The sequence below is a fragment of the Sinohyriopsis cumingii genome, chromosome 18, assembly GCF_028554795.1.
Source record: "Sinohyriopsis cumingii isolate HCF-2022 chromosome 18, ASM2855479v2, whole genome shotgun sequence".
Taxonomy (NCBI): Eukaryota; Metazoa; Mollusca; class Bivalvia; order Unionida; family Unionidae; genus Sinohyriopsis; species Sinohyriopsis cumingii.
The window spans coordinates 33,659,975-33,676,392 of record NC_142978.1 but is presented as its reverse complement, the minus strand read 5'-3'; the positions used below and the strand labels follow the sequence as shown (position 1 = coordinate 33,676,392).

The window sequence follows — 16,418 nt, the reverse complement described above, 5'->3', positions numbered from 1 at the left end:
CTACGGAAGAACACAAAAAAATGAGTATTGAACTATTTAATGAGCTAAAGAATAGTTGGTACTGGATGACAGATGCAGCCTATGTGGTGGAAAGGCTAGAGAAGGAGTGGATGCATGAAGTTACTAAGGACTTTGTCAAAAGTCAAGTGACGAGTCTAAAACTTGCCAGGGATCTGATTGTGGACATGATTGAAGAGGAAGTTAAAAAGTTAAGAGGCTTCATAAAACTTGACTATGTGAAAGTAGGTAAACTGAAAGAGGCCCTTGATTATGCTATTGAAGTGAGGTGTTATTTAAAAGATATTTTGGAGTGGACTGAGTGGTCTTATGTGAAATGGGGTTTAAACCAAATGTTGAAAGCAGAGGATATGATGAGGAAAGTGATGAGAGAACAAGTCAAGATAATAAAAGAAAAGTGGTCAAAGGAAAGAAAAGAAGAACAAAATAGAAAAAAAAAGGATGAACTAGAAAAACTGAACACAAACTGGATGAAAATCCAAGAGAAGTTCCGGGCCATGGGCCACCCGGACTGGCTGCCGGAAACAGAAAAGAAGAAGAAGAAAGGAATGATGGACAAAATAAGAGGATGGTGGAAAAAGTTAAGAAGTTAAAAGAAGAAGAAGAAAAAACCCAAAGGCCCTTTTCAGGGCCACCCATATTTCTCGAAAAGAGATAGCCTTTCCATTGCCTACCCCTTTTTTAAATTTAAATTTAAATTTAAATTTAAAAATTTTTAAAAAAAAAAAAAATCCCAAAAACCCAAACTCTATTCCCCATGTTAAATTCCCCTTGTACGTATATCAGCCCACAATTTTTTTCCCATGTTAATTCCCCTTGTACGTATATTAACCCACGATTTTTCGCCATGTTAAATTTCCATTGTACGTATATTCACCCAGGGGTCTCCGTAATGCTAATTTCCATTGTACGTATAGTGCCCCACCTTACTACTAGGGAAATTCCGAAATCTTATTTATGAGACAATATCCAGCTTAAGCTGAATCGGTCAGCTTTAGTCATCTTGGAGCACGGAACATTTAGTAGTCGAGGAGCTACATCGGATATCAGGTAGGACTTATGTTTACAATTTTGTTTAATGATATCGTTACACACAAGGGACCTAATACCTAACTAATCAAACATCTGCATTCGAGTGGCTTGATGTTCCGTGTTTTCACGCAGTTTTGAGGGACTGCAAGATAGAAGTCGTTGTCAGTTATCAACGGTTCTTAAGCTCATTAACACTTCAAATAAGTTTCATTTAATGACCACAAACCACGAAACTTATTTCATAATCGCATGGTTTTCCGTGCTTCACATTTGTATTATTCAACAAGTAAACCTTTTCAAACTGAATATAGTACATTACTCGTACAGCCATATGTTATATTTAGCATATAGCCATGACACGTGATACTAGCGTTTGTAAGTACATATGCCAGTATAAAAGCCACTACACCGACATTATATTGACTTTGGATAGATTTTATCTCACATCTTAGATCTTATAGGTGATCAGAATTTGTAATATGCTCCTGGTTCAAGATAGTTGGATAGTTCAATTGTATTGTTTTAGCCCTTCTTGCTCTTGTAGACCTCGTCTTTGTTTTTGTTGTTGTTGATGACGATGCTGTTAGCTATGAATGTAACAAGCATAGCTTAAATGGGTTTAAATTAAGTAGTAGTTAATGTTGTTGTGAAAACAGTCAGATATATTTAATGTTTTTTGCCTATTAAATATAACATCACATCAAGCGGCATGTAAAACGCCAAAGTGGTGAAAAACATGAGAATATAATTTAATTGTAGAAGTGAGGGTGTAGAACAACATATGCGTACGCAGTTAGAGGTCAAGAATACCCTTATATTTGATTGAGAAGAAAACAAAAAACAACACAGATTCATTTATAGCGAATAGGCTATCCAAATAATCTTGCAGTGTCTATAGTCTTAGGGAATTACTGGGCCGTGCTTGACCAGGTTTGCTGTTTAAACTCCAGTCTGACCTGGGTAACTTTATACTTTGTAAAACATATCAATGTTGAGTCATGAGCGAATGAATTATTTTAGAATTTAAACAAAATTGTTGAAGATATTGAAGACACAAAAAGGGCAGCCACAACATCTGCTGAAAGATCAGATAAATTTAAGGTATCAAGCCCTGGAACATCTCCCAGAACTACCGAAAGACGTACTATGTGGCTGCAGAAAATGCGGTAGGTGATGAGTGTTTCATGTGTTACAGTAATTAAGAGTCCCTTAATGTAACTTGCGTACATAAAGTCGCCTGATCTTGAGATAAAGGCATCAATACGCATATCTCTTTACCAGTCTCTAATTCAAAGTACGGATGCCTCTGATTTCGCTCATAGTGAATGCTTACTGTGTGCTGATCTGTTTTATATAAATGTTTAAACCAACTGTTCCTATTCGAATTTTGGTCTCTATGTGACTTCATTTTTTGTGGTCTTGTTGAAGTTTTTACTTTCTTTGTATAAAAATTATTCCTTGTTTATGTGAATGTGATCAAACAGACCTATAACTACAAATGAATGGATACTCACTTCATGCCTACTTCATCTGTAGATTGTGATGTTAGAGAACAGTCGGCATCATACAAAACAAAGTTCTTAAACCAACCGAGACTGTCCCGATCTTGTAAAAATGTTGCACAGACTGATATAAGCTCGCACTCATTTTGTTTTCTTTCAAGCACAATGAGCCAGAAAACATCCAAAGCGCTCGTAGCCTTGCTTATTCTAGCTTTGTTAGTGGATGCTTCCGATGGTGTATGTAAGTAATTTAATTCAGCCCTCCTCTCTCTCTCTCTCTCTCTCTCTCTCTCTCTCTCTCTCTCTCACACACACACACACAAAGGTCATTGGTGAAAGATGAGGAAACAGTTTCAATAATGCATGTTTGGTTATTTCACTAACAACAGGCATACTCTTATCTTTAAACATTTAAAACAGTTACGACTCAACATGGTAACAGAAGTCTTAGTAGCATATTTTCTGGCCATACTTTGTTCCTACTGTATGGTCTGAAACAAACTAAATAACAGGAGAAAGCAAAACCAACAAGTTGAGTAAATCAGTAAAGAATTTAATTTAAGTTACAAAGTGAAATTTTAAAGTTAACTTACAGAATTGTGAATTAAATCTTAAATAATCCTAAATGTTATATCATAAGTTTAAAAGTATAGGCGTTTCATTCGAATTTCAGCAATCTTCAATGTGCTGATGTGCAATAAAATTGATGTATGAATGTATCACAATGATATAATCCAGAATATTTTTGAATGAGTTCTCAATGATCCTAAAGTAGTGGTTTATTAAAACGTCAATGAGTATGTTGTAATTCCAATGAATAACTAACTCAACACAAGTAAACATCTATATATAAGTTACAAACAAGACACAAATAAGATATAAACTAAACTTCTCTCTTCAATTATGGACAAAGGTCAATAACACAATAGAAGTTTAAGATACATAACACATATTACAACTTTATTGTGTTAAATTACATTAATGTCTAACTTTATTTGCAATAATTATGTCTTATGTTATTCTTTTTATATTTCCATTACACTTTTCTATCTTTGAAACAGCATGGAAATGCATCATAGCCGGTGCAGGCGCAGGTGCTGCCAGTGTAGTAGCTGCACCTTTCGTCCTCTCAGCTGTTGGCTTTACGGCTTCAGGTGTGGCAGCTGGTAGCATGGCGGCTGTTGTTCAAGCTGGCATCGGCAATGTGGCAGCTGGATCGACGTTTGCTGCGCTTCAGTCTGCAGGGGCAGTGGGTCTAGCTGCGACGACCAAATTTGCTCTTGGAACAACGGTGGCAACTGTGATTAGTTCGGCTACATGTACACTCAATTCAGTAAAATCGTGGCTAGAATGTTAATTGATTATGTACTATGACGAAACCTTTATTTTGTATTCAGATTCATGTATCGATCTCTATATGTCTCCCATTGTCGATCTATCTATCTATTACCATTCATACGTGTGGATATCTACTTCGTGTTAACACTCTATTTGGGGTATAATTCAAATCCGGTGAAATACACGTTGTGTTTTTTTGGTACCAGTGTACAAGAGGAACAGTCTTTTAAGTGTGTACAAAGGACAAAATTTCAAAATAAGATGGGATCGGCACGTTTTGTTTTCAAACTTTCTGAAGAAAGAATAATGGCATATCATATCTCTGAGCACCACAGAGGAAGGCGGTTTTGATTTTATTGAATTCATATAAGTGCACTCGGGAAGTGAAGGCGAGTGTTATGGTTTGCAACAAACTGACTGCATCTAGATTTACAGCACTAACTTTGTGCTGGACAAGCGCCGTGTTGCTATTTCATACTTTCGCAGGTTCAATCCGTATCTGTTGAAGTGCAGAACAAATTTATAAGAAATAAAAGATTGTATTTTACTGACAATTTTCAGGTTTTTTATTCTTGTATGATGGATTCACTGAACGTAGCTAAGTCTCCCTCTTTAAAACGAAGTGTATATTCTTTTCATATATTTGTAAATGATGGAATTGGAGATAATCAAATGTTAATATATTCATTAAAATTGTATAAATGCATATTATTTTACATTTATTTTAATGTTACACGATGCAATTGTAAAAATGGAGCAAGAAGATTAAGTTGCACAAAAAAAACCCGGCGGAAATTCCTACATGTTATGTGCAGTATAAAGGTTGAACTCGTGCGGTTTCTCCAGCGGAAAAACCTTTTGAAATGTATATGAGCTATAAATAGCTGACACATTAATTTTGAATAGTTATGACCGGGTGACTATTATGGTCCGACCATTTACTTTTCAGAGGGGTTGGGTGGGTGGGGGTAATGAGCGGACGCAGAGATTTTAAAAGTATCCGGTTCCCAAAGAGCTTAAAGCAAATACTTTTCTCTGATTTGAAGAAGAAAACATTCTTAATATAATATTAGTTGAAAAAGAAGTATTTTAAGATATGAAAAGAAAGAAAAAATATCCAAATTGAAAAGAAAATCAAAGCCCCAGCCCCCCCCCCAGCCCCCCCCCCCAACCCCACCTCTCTTTACAATTATCTGTCCCCGATTGCGATATGTGTCCGACTATTAGAAAACCGTATTATACAGTCAAATGTGTAAACCCTGATGTTCTTCTTCTGGCTAATGAAACGAATTTTGTTTCCTTGTCACATTTCGACAAAACCTTCTGGCATAGCCCATTATACAATTTTGGTGTACAAAGCGATTTTGCCAGTGTACCCATGATTACTTCAAGTTTTGATTAGCAACAGGATACCTTGGCTTTTTGAGTGTGCCGAGAATAGTCCTTCCAATGAACTCAAAACGAAAGTGAAACTGTAATTCAACAGTAATGCTTTGATATCGTTGTGTTGAGGGCAAATACATCGCTGTCAAGGAAAATTTGTATCTGCATGCAACACTACCGAATGTAAATATCTGATATACTTAACAACAGCAAAAATGGGTCAAAGCTGTATGTATATGTATACATAACCGCCTAATTTAGACACATCAAGGCTGCATTTCATTAAAACTGACAAAAGTAATGTCTAGACCCTTCATTCAATATGGGGATCAGAGAGAGAGAGAGAGAGAGAGAGAGCGGCGGGGGCGAAAAAGGTTTCTTTTCTAAGGGCAAAAGAACTAAACTATCAAAAATGCACTGTACGGTTGGTTTGCAAAGACATCAGTACGTATCTATACACGACAAGAGTATTTATTACTAGTGTAAATATGCAAGAAACGTCTTTCTTCATTTTTGCAACACAAAATAATAAACAACAAGCCGATTATGTGGGAATAGCGATATCAAATATGTAGGACATAGACTGATTGAAGGGGGTGGATGGTGGCTCTAAAAGAAAATGCAAGGTGCTGTCGTCTATTTGCATCAGACGAATCACACAACTAATGTACCTCTCTCTCGTATGATCTAATACAAAGAGAAAAGCCTAAGTATGCGCCCAGTTTCATTTTGTATCTCAGAATGAACACAATTCAAATGAGATATTGAAACTCTTTCAACCAGAACTTTACTTTCAATTCGCTATGGTAGGGTTTCCAGCATTACATTGTGTTGTACACAGTATACCGAATGGTTATTTGTTACTAAAATTTAGCTTCTGTCTGAATGCTGCAATAACTTTGGTTTGTTAACAATATGGTGAGAGTATAACTTAATTTTGGAATCCAAGAGACCGAACCCAGCAGGTATAAAATGAGATGCCTTATGAAGGATTCGACCAATTCCACCTATTTATTGAAACATTGCATCTTATTCCTTGTCTGAGACTACAAATCATTGAACATGTCGCAAAAAATATATTACTTGAGAGTAAATAATAGAAATATATTTTCTACTTCATCACTAACATTTGTCGCACTACGTTTCGTCTGTCAAGTTGCATTATTTGATGCGTGTGTGTGTGATTCAGAGAGAGAGAGAGAACCGTAGGATAAGCAGCTACTTTTCACGAACGTCCATCGTATTACGTGACACAAAACATGTATATTATCCAAGGTTTGACTCGTCACTGTTTTACTGCCCTGGTATCATGGTATTATCTCCAGCATATATTGTCATAATTTAGTTACAGTAGCAAGAAAACAAGAAAGAGGTAGAACGAAAGCTGTCAACATGGACGTTAGATCTTTTTCTCAAAAATCAATGCAGAGGAAATATTGTTAAGAATTATCTACCATATCCTTGTTTCTAACTGCTTCAAATACATATCCCCTTTACATTTATGTGACTAGTTTCAGGCTTTAACGAACCAGAATAAATCTCAAAGAAACATAAAATAGATAATTAAACAAATATTAACTACATTCCAGGATGGACTCGCGTGGTTAAAAGTTTTGTTGGCAATAGTGACGGATGTGTCCGCTTGAGGTTTTTGACTCGTACTCTGTTCCAATCAGTTTTTCAATCCCAACAGATAAACGCGTTGGATCGTAAGGTATGGTGGCAATAAGGTATGCCCTAAGCCGACCAGGTCCCGTATTTTAGAAACAATTCAAGTTCAAGTTATTCGTCTCAAACATTTGGCAGTATATAACGTTGGTAATAATTAAGATAGATTCACAAAACGTTCCGATTAATCTCAAAATTGTGTCCCTTCTATCAGACCGCCGGACCTTAAGTTATCGTACCATTTTTTATTCTAGGTTTTCAGCTTGAGCTGTAAGTTCTTGTCCAAAAGCTTTGGAGAATTCTAGACCAGAGAATCTAGGAAACTTAATAAAAGTTATTAGTAATGTCACACAAAAATTCTGTTTTTATTACATCTCATGGATTCAGGTTTCTATATAACTGGTGAAAGACGTTCGATTATATTCTGTTATGCCAAGATTAAATTTTACAACTGCCAACTAAAACATAAGAAAGTACTAATACCAGAATTAAATTTAAAGAATTAAAAAGTATAAAACATTTAAACTAGTTTTATGGATGTCTTGGAAATATATTCCCGACTGTACCCATGTATGGTTTTATGGAAAATACAAACAGACGAGCGACGGCGAGGCTAATTTTATTTTCCATAAAATGTCTCATCCTCCTGTATTGGTTATTTAGCTACTTGATTGTCTGCGAATAGGTCGGATACGCAAGATTTTCATGAGGAGTTGATCTTTTTCTGCTTTTCTTGCGGGTGGAACGATTTTACCAATTTTGTCGTTATGTCGTTGCATGAATTTAGTTTTCTCGTAAGACTGAAAATTTTATTGAGGCTAATGATAAAGCAGCTTGGGATTGGCATCCTCCGTATTTCGATTTTCCTACTTAGGAATTATTTCTGATAATATTTATATTCATGATTTTTCCTAAATTTCAATACGCAGAAATTTGAGATTAGCTAGAGAAATGCAAAGATGATGGAGAACCCTGTTCTAAAAATGCTGCAAGATTCGGTCCAGTCTTGTCTTCGCCACCCCCCGACCCCCCCCCAAAAAAAAAAGAAACAACAACAACAAAAAAAACCCCCATCTATTTAATAATAAAAGAACCAAGACCCACAATAGTAGATTTCTAGGAAAGCACGTAAAGAGAATTGACTGTCACTAAAACTTTGTTGACATTGGACAATTTATATGAATTTTGTAAATAGCATGTTTACAGGGAGACCGGGTAGCGTTTATATGAAACCGACGGACAAGAAAAGTGTAACTTTAGATTTCGTCAATGCCAATTGTACTGACTCTTCTCCCAAATATAAGCATGGGCTAACGTGGGTTAGAAGGATAATATGACGGATAGGAGTTGATGGTTTGTGTCAGTAAAAGCAACATAACTACTTCAGTTTTACTGGAAGATAATGGGTTAACGTGAATTCACATTAACGAATAAACGAGGAAATAACACGTCACAGTAACAAGGGAAATTCCGAAATCTTATTTATGAGAAAATATCCAGCTTAAGCCGAGTCGGTCAGCTTTAGTCATCTTGGAGCACGGAACATTTAGACGTCGAGGAGCTACATCGGATATCAGGTAGGACTTATGTTTAATATTTTGTTTAATGATATCGTTACACACAAGGAGCCTCGTATCAAACTAACCAAGCATCTGCATCGAACTAATCAAACATCTGCATCGAACTAATCAGACATCTGCATCGAACTAATCAAACATCTGCATCGAACTAACCAAACATCTGCATCGAACTAATCAAACATCTGCATGAGAATGACTTGATGTTCCGTGTTTTAGTGCATTTTTGAAGGACCTCAAGATGTAAGTCGTTGTCAGTTCTGAACGGTTCTTAAGCTCACTTCAAATAATTTTCCTTTAATGACAACAAGCCAAGAAACTCTTATTTCACAATCGCATGGTTTTCTTTGCTTCACATTTGTATTATTCAACAAGTAAGCCTGTTCAAACCGAATAATAATAGTGCATCACGCCATGCAACACAAAACAAGACCCAGAAACATAATACAAAAACATTATTCCTATTTCAAATTACTAAATACATAGTAAACACATGGTCCTATACTGTGCATTCATGACAAAGTTAATGCGATTACTAACAATTTGAATGGCAATGTATTTCGACATACCATCGCATTGCTGGATGTTGCAGTAAATTATTCCATTATTCAATACAAAGCATCTAAGCTTTTCTAGAACTTATGCACCGATTCGCATGATATTATGTTCTAATTGTGTAATACTTTGGAATGCACAGGTGTCCCATATACCGAATCATCTGCATGTCTGTACTGAAATGAACTGTAGACAGTTTCAGATTTCAGTTCAAATTCAAATTCAGTGGCAGCGATGAATGGTGTCACCTGCCGCTTAGTATTGCCCTTAGTGTTGCCCGTTTACACTAAAGATTGTAATTGGAATGCTTCGTATCACTTGTTTAATAGAAGGCAACGCAGTCGCAGCCGTTGTTCTAAGCGCTCGAATAAGGGCATATATTATTGGTTTGATATACACGAATGCCTACTATTGTAAATTCTATACCAGTAGATGTACCAATTGTTTTCTTTAGACTTACGATTTTTGGTAGCTTTTTTTTTTTTTACAACTTGGTTAAATTTTATCGCATGTGTATATGTGATTTAGATTTGTAACGTAGCTTTAACAATTATTCAGTCATATCGCTACGATGTATGCAGTGTGGCAGCTTATAGGGAAATCTAGCACTGGGGTATCATGCCTCAGACATGTAGCACCCTGTCCCACGCAGTCACATTATCATGACACCAGGCCGACCAATCCTAACACTCACCCCTTAATGCTTAGCGCCTAGTGAGGCTAGTACCATTTTTATAAGTCTTTGGTATGATTCAGCCAGGGTTCGAACCCACGACCTGCGATATACGAGGAGGACGCTTAAACGGCTTAGGCCAACGTAGCGGTCAAATTTTAATACGTACTGATTTCGGAATTATCTTAAGTGGTAGAACCACACAGCCGTTTTAAAGGGGTACTCTTTTTTCTAAACAGATATATTTTTATCTTTCAAGACGAGTACGATTTTTTATGCTTCTAATAGAGGTGAGGGCATGTTGCAAGATCCGTCTGTGTATGTTACAGTGTTTTAAACGTAGTTAAATGGATGAGAGATGTGTTTTGGCCTTTTTTTTAATAACAGCTATTTTTTGCGCATAGCTTCAGACCTATTGAGCTGAAATCTGAACATGTGTATGAAAGACATTATCGGAATAAAACATCGCAGACCTGGAGATATCAGTTCAAAAAGCTGCGGAAATAACAGAACATGCGGACAGTTAACCATTATGTGTAATCGACTAAAAATTCTTTCGTTCTTGCATCACCATTTAATTTCACTCTTTGTTTTACTGAATAACAAATGCTGATAGCAATACTTTTCAGCGGCATGAATGATAGCAAAATTTAAGTTTTGTCATGGTAATAGTGTCACGTAAGTCAGTCATATGAAGGTGTGTAGGTAACTTACATCAGCATCGATATCGCAATATAAAGTCAGTTGTTATCGGCAGCCTTGATGCTGACCGCTCTAATTACTATATAAACGTAGAAATCATCGAGGTTGAGCAAAGAAGAATAGAAACAGTTGGATTGAAGTAGCTGACACCAGAAACAAGCAGGTAAATAATAATAATAATAATAATAATAATACTATTGAAGATGACGGCAAACACAACGGCCACGACGATGTGACAACACTCTTTTAATGATTTTATAATTGTAACAGTGGTATCTTCCCGTGTCATCCTCATTGTTTTAATCATCGTCATCGCCGTCTTCATCATCAAAAACACAATTATCATCACATTTGACGATGTATCCATCGCGACGTGAACGAGGTTATTTCCGTTGCGGTAGTAATATTAAACGACTAAGCTGGTTTTACATTACTTTGACGTTACTTTACTTGAATTATTCCATTTAAATAAAAATTTTCATTCATCTGATCATTTTAAAGTTTATTTGATAATATTCATTTCAGTTTGTTTCTTTGTAAACGGTTTGTAGATGTGTATGTCTGAGCATGTGCCTGATTTCGATTTTTAACGTAGCTTTAATTTTTTTTAGCCATATTGCTACCATGTCTGCAGTGTGGCAGTTTATAGTAATGTCTAGCACTTGGGCATCATGCCGCGGACATGTAGCATCATGCCCCACTCACATTTTCCTGACACCAGGTCCATCAGTAAGTCCTAACACAAACCTCTTATTGGTGAGCGCCTAGCGATGAAGCTTTTAGCACCGTTGTAATAAGTCTTTGGTATGGCTTGGTTCGGATTTGTACCAGCGACGTCCCTCATCCGAGTCGGACGTTCTAACCACTTTGGCCACATGATCGGTCAACCAGAGCGGTCAGTTTGATAACTTTAAAATAAAGCTTATTTACACCATCGTTAATGATTTACCCCTTACAAACCATGGCTTCGACACTCAAAGAGCTAGAACACAGGCTTAAAAATGAAATTTGTGTCGACTACTTGTACAGCCATTTGTTATATTTAGCAGATAGCCATGTCACGTGATACTAACGTTTGTAGGTACATATGCCAGTATAAAAGCCACTATACCGACTATATATTGACTTTGGATAGATTTTATCTCACATCTTAGATCTTATAGGTGATCAGAATTTGTAATATGCTCCTGGTTCAAGATAGCTGGATATTTCAATTGTATTGTTTTAGCCCTTCTTGCTCTTGTAGACCTCGTCTTTGTTATTGTTGTTGTTGATGACGATGCTGTTAGCTATGAATATAACAAGCATAGCTTAAATGGGTTTAAATTAAGTAGTAGTTAATGTTGTTGTGAAAACAGTCAGATATATTTAATGTTTTTTGCCTATCAAAGATAACATCGCATCAAGCGGCATGTAAAACGCCAAAGTGGTGAAAAACATGAGAATATAATTTTATTGTAGAAGTGAGGGTGTAGAACAACATATGCGTACGCAGTTAGAGGTCAAGAATACCCCTATATTTGATTGAGAAGAAAACAAAAAAAACCCCAAAAAACAAGACAGATTCATTTATAGCGAATAGGCAAATAATCTTGCAGTGTCTATAGTCTTAGGGAATTACTGGGCCGTGCTTGACCAGGTTTGCTGTTTAAACTCCAGTCTGACCTGGGTAACTTTATACTTTGTAAAACATATCAATATTGAGTCATGAGCGAATAAACTATTTTAGAATTTAAACAAAATTGTTGAAGATATTGAAGACACAAAAAGGGCAGCCACAACATCTGCTGAAAGATCAGATAAATTTAAGGTATCAAGCGCTGGAACATCTCCCAGAACTACCGAAAGACGTACTATGTGGCTGCAGAAAATGTGGTAGGTAATGAGTGTTTCATGTCTTACAGTAATTAAGAGTCCCTTAATGTAACTTGCGTACATAAAGTCGCCTGATCTTGAGATAAAGGTAACAATACGCATATGTCTTTACCATTCTCTAATTCAAAGTACGGATGCATCTGATTTCGCTCATAGTGAATGCTTACTGTGCGCTGATCTGTCGTATATAAATGTTCAAACCAACTGTTCCTATTCGAATTTTGGTCTCTATGTGACTTCATTTTTTGTGGTCTTGTTGAAGTTTTTACTTTCTTTGTATAAAAATTATTCCTTATTTATGTGAATGTGATCAAACAGGCCTATAACTACAAATGAATGGATACTCACTTCATGCCTACTTCATCAGTAGATTGTGATGTTAGAGAACAGTCGGCATCATACAAAACAAAGTTCTTAAACCAACCGAGACTGTCCCGATCTTGTAAAAATGTTGCACAGACTGATATAAGCTCGCACTCATTTTGTTTTCTTTCAAGCACAATGAGCCAGAAAACATCCAAAACGCTCGTAGCCTTGCTTATTCTAGCTTTGTTAGTGGATGCTTCCGATGGTGTATGTAAGTAATTTAATTCAGCCCTCCTCTCTCTCTCTCTCTCTCTCGACCAAAGGTCATCGGTGAAAGATGAGGAAACAGTTTCAATAATGCATGTTTGGTTATTTCACTAACAACAGGCATACTCTTATCTTTAAACATTTAAAACAGTTACGACTCAACATGGCAACAGAAGTCTTAGTAGCATATTTTCCGGCCATAATTTGTTCCTACTGTATGGTCTGAAACAAACTAAATAACAGGAGAAAGCAAAACCAACAAGTTGAGTAAATCAATAAAGAATTTAATTTAAGTTACAAAGTGAAATTTTAAAGTTAACTTACAGCATTGTGAATTAAATCTTAAATAATCCTAAATGTTCTATCATAAGTTTAAAAGTATAGGTGTTTCATTCGAATTTCAGTATTCTTCAATGTGCTGATGTGCAATAAAATTGTTGCATGAATGTATCACAATGATATAATCCAGAATATTTTTGAATGAGTTCTCAATAATACTAAAGTAGTGGTTTAGTAAAAGCGTCAATAAGTATGTCGTAATTCCAATGAATAACTAAACACAAGTAAACATCTATATATAACTTACAAACAAGACACAAATAAGATATAAACTAAACTTCTCTCTTCAATTATGGACAAAGGTCAATAACACAATAGAAGTTTAAGATACATAACACATGTTACAACTTTATAGTGTTAAATTACATTAATGTCTAATTTTATTTGCAATAATTATGTCTTATGTTATTCTTTTTATATTTCCATTACACTTTTCTATCTTTGAAACAGCATGGAAATGCATCATAGCCGGTGCAGGCGCAGGTGCTGCCAGTGTAGTAGCTGCACCTTTCGTCCTCTCAGCTGTTGGCTTTACGGCTTCAGGTGTGGCAGCTGGTAGCATGGCGGCTGTTGTTCAAGCTGGCATCGGCAATGTGGCAGCCGGATCGACGTTTGCTGCGCTTCAGTCTGCAGGGGCAGCGGGTCTAGCTGCGACGACCAAAATTGCTCTTGGAACAACGGTGGCAACTGTGATTGGTTCGGCGACATGTACACTCAATTCAGTAAAATCGTGGCTAGAATGTTAATTAATAATGTACTATGACGAAACCTTTATTTTGTATCTTCATTCTTACAGAATAGCATATTCAGATTCATGTATCGATCTCTATATGTCTCCCACTGTCGATCTATCTATCTACTACCTTTCATACGTGTGGATATCTACTTCGTGTTAACACTCTATCTGGGGTATAATTCAAATCCAGTGAAATACACGTTGTGTTTTGGTACCAGTGTACAAGAGGAACATTCTTTTTAGTGTGTACAAAGTACAAAATTTCAAAATAAGGATGGGATCGGCACGTTTTGTTTTCAAACTTTCTGAAGAAAGAATAATGGCATATCATATCTCTGAGCACCTCAGAGGAAGGCGGTTTTAATTTTATTGAATTCATATAAGTGCACTCGCGAAGTGAAGGCGAGTGTTATGGTTTGCAACAAACTGACTGCATCTAGATTTACAGCGCTAACTTTGTGCTGAACAAGCGCCGTGTTGCTATTTCATATTTTCGCAGGTTCAATCCTTATCTGTTGAAGTGCAGAACAAATTTATAAGAAATAAAAGGCTGTATTTTACTGACAACTTTCAGTTTTGTTTCTTTTATGATGGGTTCACCGAACGAATCTAAGTCTCCCTCTTCAAAACGAAGTGTATATTCTTTTCATATATTTGTGAATGATGGAATTGGAGAAAATCAAATGTTAATATATTCATTAAAATTGTATAAATGCATATTATTTTTAATTTATTCTAATGACACACACATACAAAGGCATTTATTATATTTCTGAACCATAGGAGAATTAATGAGCAATCACTTTTGTCCAGGTTGTATAATAAAATAGTTGAACAGAAAATAATACATTAGAGCCATACGTTTGTAAAACATTTTGTTCTGGATAGTTATCTTCAACGTATGAATGTCTGCCTCTTGAAATAAAAGATTATGTGATTAACACTGATTATATGACAAACATACTCATTAACTATAATTTTTTAAATAATAAAAACCTTTCCTCACACTTGCAACGAGTATTAAATTTTTTTATTCAAAATTATTATCGTGAATTCATCCAAGGTCTTGATGATCATTAGCAGCCGGTGGAAATCAGATAAAGTTCACCAAGGATCAATCGATGAGATAAAATTTCCTGGTTACGATATACTTACTTTCCGGAAAATAAGTCTCTACTCTGGCTTTACCTGAAGGATAAGCTTTCGGAAAACAGGCTAACCCAGATAGTCAACGCAGTGGCTTTATCTTTCATACTTAAAATTTATCTGGGGTTATTTGGTGCATATTAGAGAAGAAACACGCACACACACTCCCCGGTCTCTCTGTCTCTCTGTCTCTGTCTCTCTCTCTATCCACGCTATTTAGATTGATTTATATTGTTTGAAAAGTCATTCATTATGATGTTAAGAGGCATTACATGAGACCATATCTATGTCTATGGTCTGAATATACGTCCCCGTTTGTTTGTACCCCCTACCGATTTAAAAAACGAAAAGTACCAATGAGGTAAAAGTTGCACAGAACTTAGTGAGTTCATTTATTGATTATAATTTCAAACCTGATTATGCTGGAGGTGGGTGGGGGATTGGGTGGGGTGGGGCTTACGCCGTTATCATCTACGTGTTTCACTCCAAACGGAAGTTTTCAGTATAAAAGACGACTATGCTGGCCAGCCATTTTCGGATCCTGGGTAAATCTATTTTCAGCGAAGGGATATATACAAGACGGCACATGTACATAGAAGGAAAATACAAATTCGTCCGCTTCCGATGTATACAATGCCAAATCAAGCAAAGCAAAAGAAATGACAACTTCAAATTTGCGTTTCACTTGGATTTAAAAAGAGGTCTAAATTCTATGTTCATGTGTGGAAAGCGATATAATTATAAACTCCCAACATCATGGTAATTTATGGAATTATCCGGTGGTTACCGAATGGGATGAACTACGTTACAAGGTTGTCTGAGGAAAAGAGATTTGTTCAAGGTGTACGCAATATGACGCCATGTTATTATGGAAAGTCCGTTAAACACTAAAGGCGCAGAAAATGCCAGTGTTAGGACCACTCTGGTCACAGCCAGTTTAGAAATTATAAATCAGTGAATGAATTGACTAATTTCTGTGCACTTTTTTATCACAATAAAGATTTCCGTTATTGAAATCGGTTGGTGAAGGTGGGGTTACAAACAAAGTCGGAGGTATATTCAGACTATAGGCATCTAGACACCGCTTATTGATTGTTCTTGTTATTTTGGATTTAACGCCAATTTTTAGTACACGATAGGTCAAACATGGCAGCAAGGATAACTGGTAGAGGAAGAACCCGGTACTATTCATCGCCCCATGTAAAGGTACTGGCAAGTTTTCTAACATATCCACATTGGCCGAGACCGAGACTCGAACCCACGCTGATAAAGGTGATATGGCAATGATAGGTAAAGGCGAA

The 16,418-nt window shown here is 36.2% G+C and overlaps 2 protein-coding genes across 3 annotated transcripts; both read left to right on the top strand.

Annotated features, from left to right (window-relative positions):
* The first annotated feature begins 928 nt into the window (after positions 1 to 928).
* Positions 929 to 4,437, top strand: LOC149776352 (uncharacterized). The gene is made up of 3 exons (XM_089942881.1): positions 929 to 1,068; positions 2,714 to 2,793; positions 3,614 to 4,437. The coding sequence occupies exons 2-3, from the start codon at positions 2,718 to 2,720 to the stop codon at positions 3,907 to 3,909; spliced, it is 372 nt and encodes a 123-aa protein (XP_089799007.1). The 5' UTR covers positions 929 to 1,068; positions 2,714 to 2,717; the 3' UTR covers positions 3,910 to 4,437.
* Positions 4,438 to 8,295: 3,858 nt separating this feature from the next.
* On the top strand, positions 8,296 to 14,538 carry LOC149776351 (uncharacterized). 2 transcript variants are annotated; one of them, XM_089942879.1, is made up of 3 exons: positions 8,296 to 8,518; positions 12,821 to 12,900; positions 13,686 to 14,538. In XM_089942879.1, the coding sequence occupies exons 2-3, from the start codon at positions 12,825 to 12,827 to the stop codon at positions 13,979 to 13,981; spliced, it is 372 nt and encodes a 123-aa protein (XP_089799005.1). In that variant the 5' UTR covers positions 8,296 to 8,518; positions 12,821 to 12,824; the 3' UTR covers positions 13,982 to 14,538. The 2 variants fall into 2 exon arrangements, with proteins under 2 accessions (XP_089799005.1, XP_089799006.1); XM_089942880.1 differs by lacking the exon at positions 8,296 to 8,518 and adding an exon at positions 10,521 to 10,611.
* The last annotated feature ends 1,880 nt before the right edge of the window (positions 14,539 to 16,418 follow it).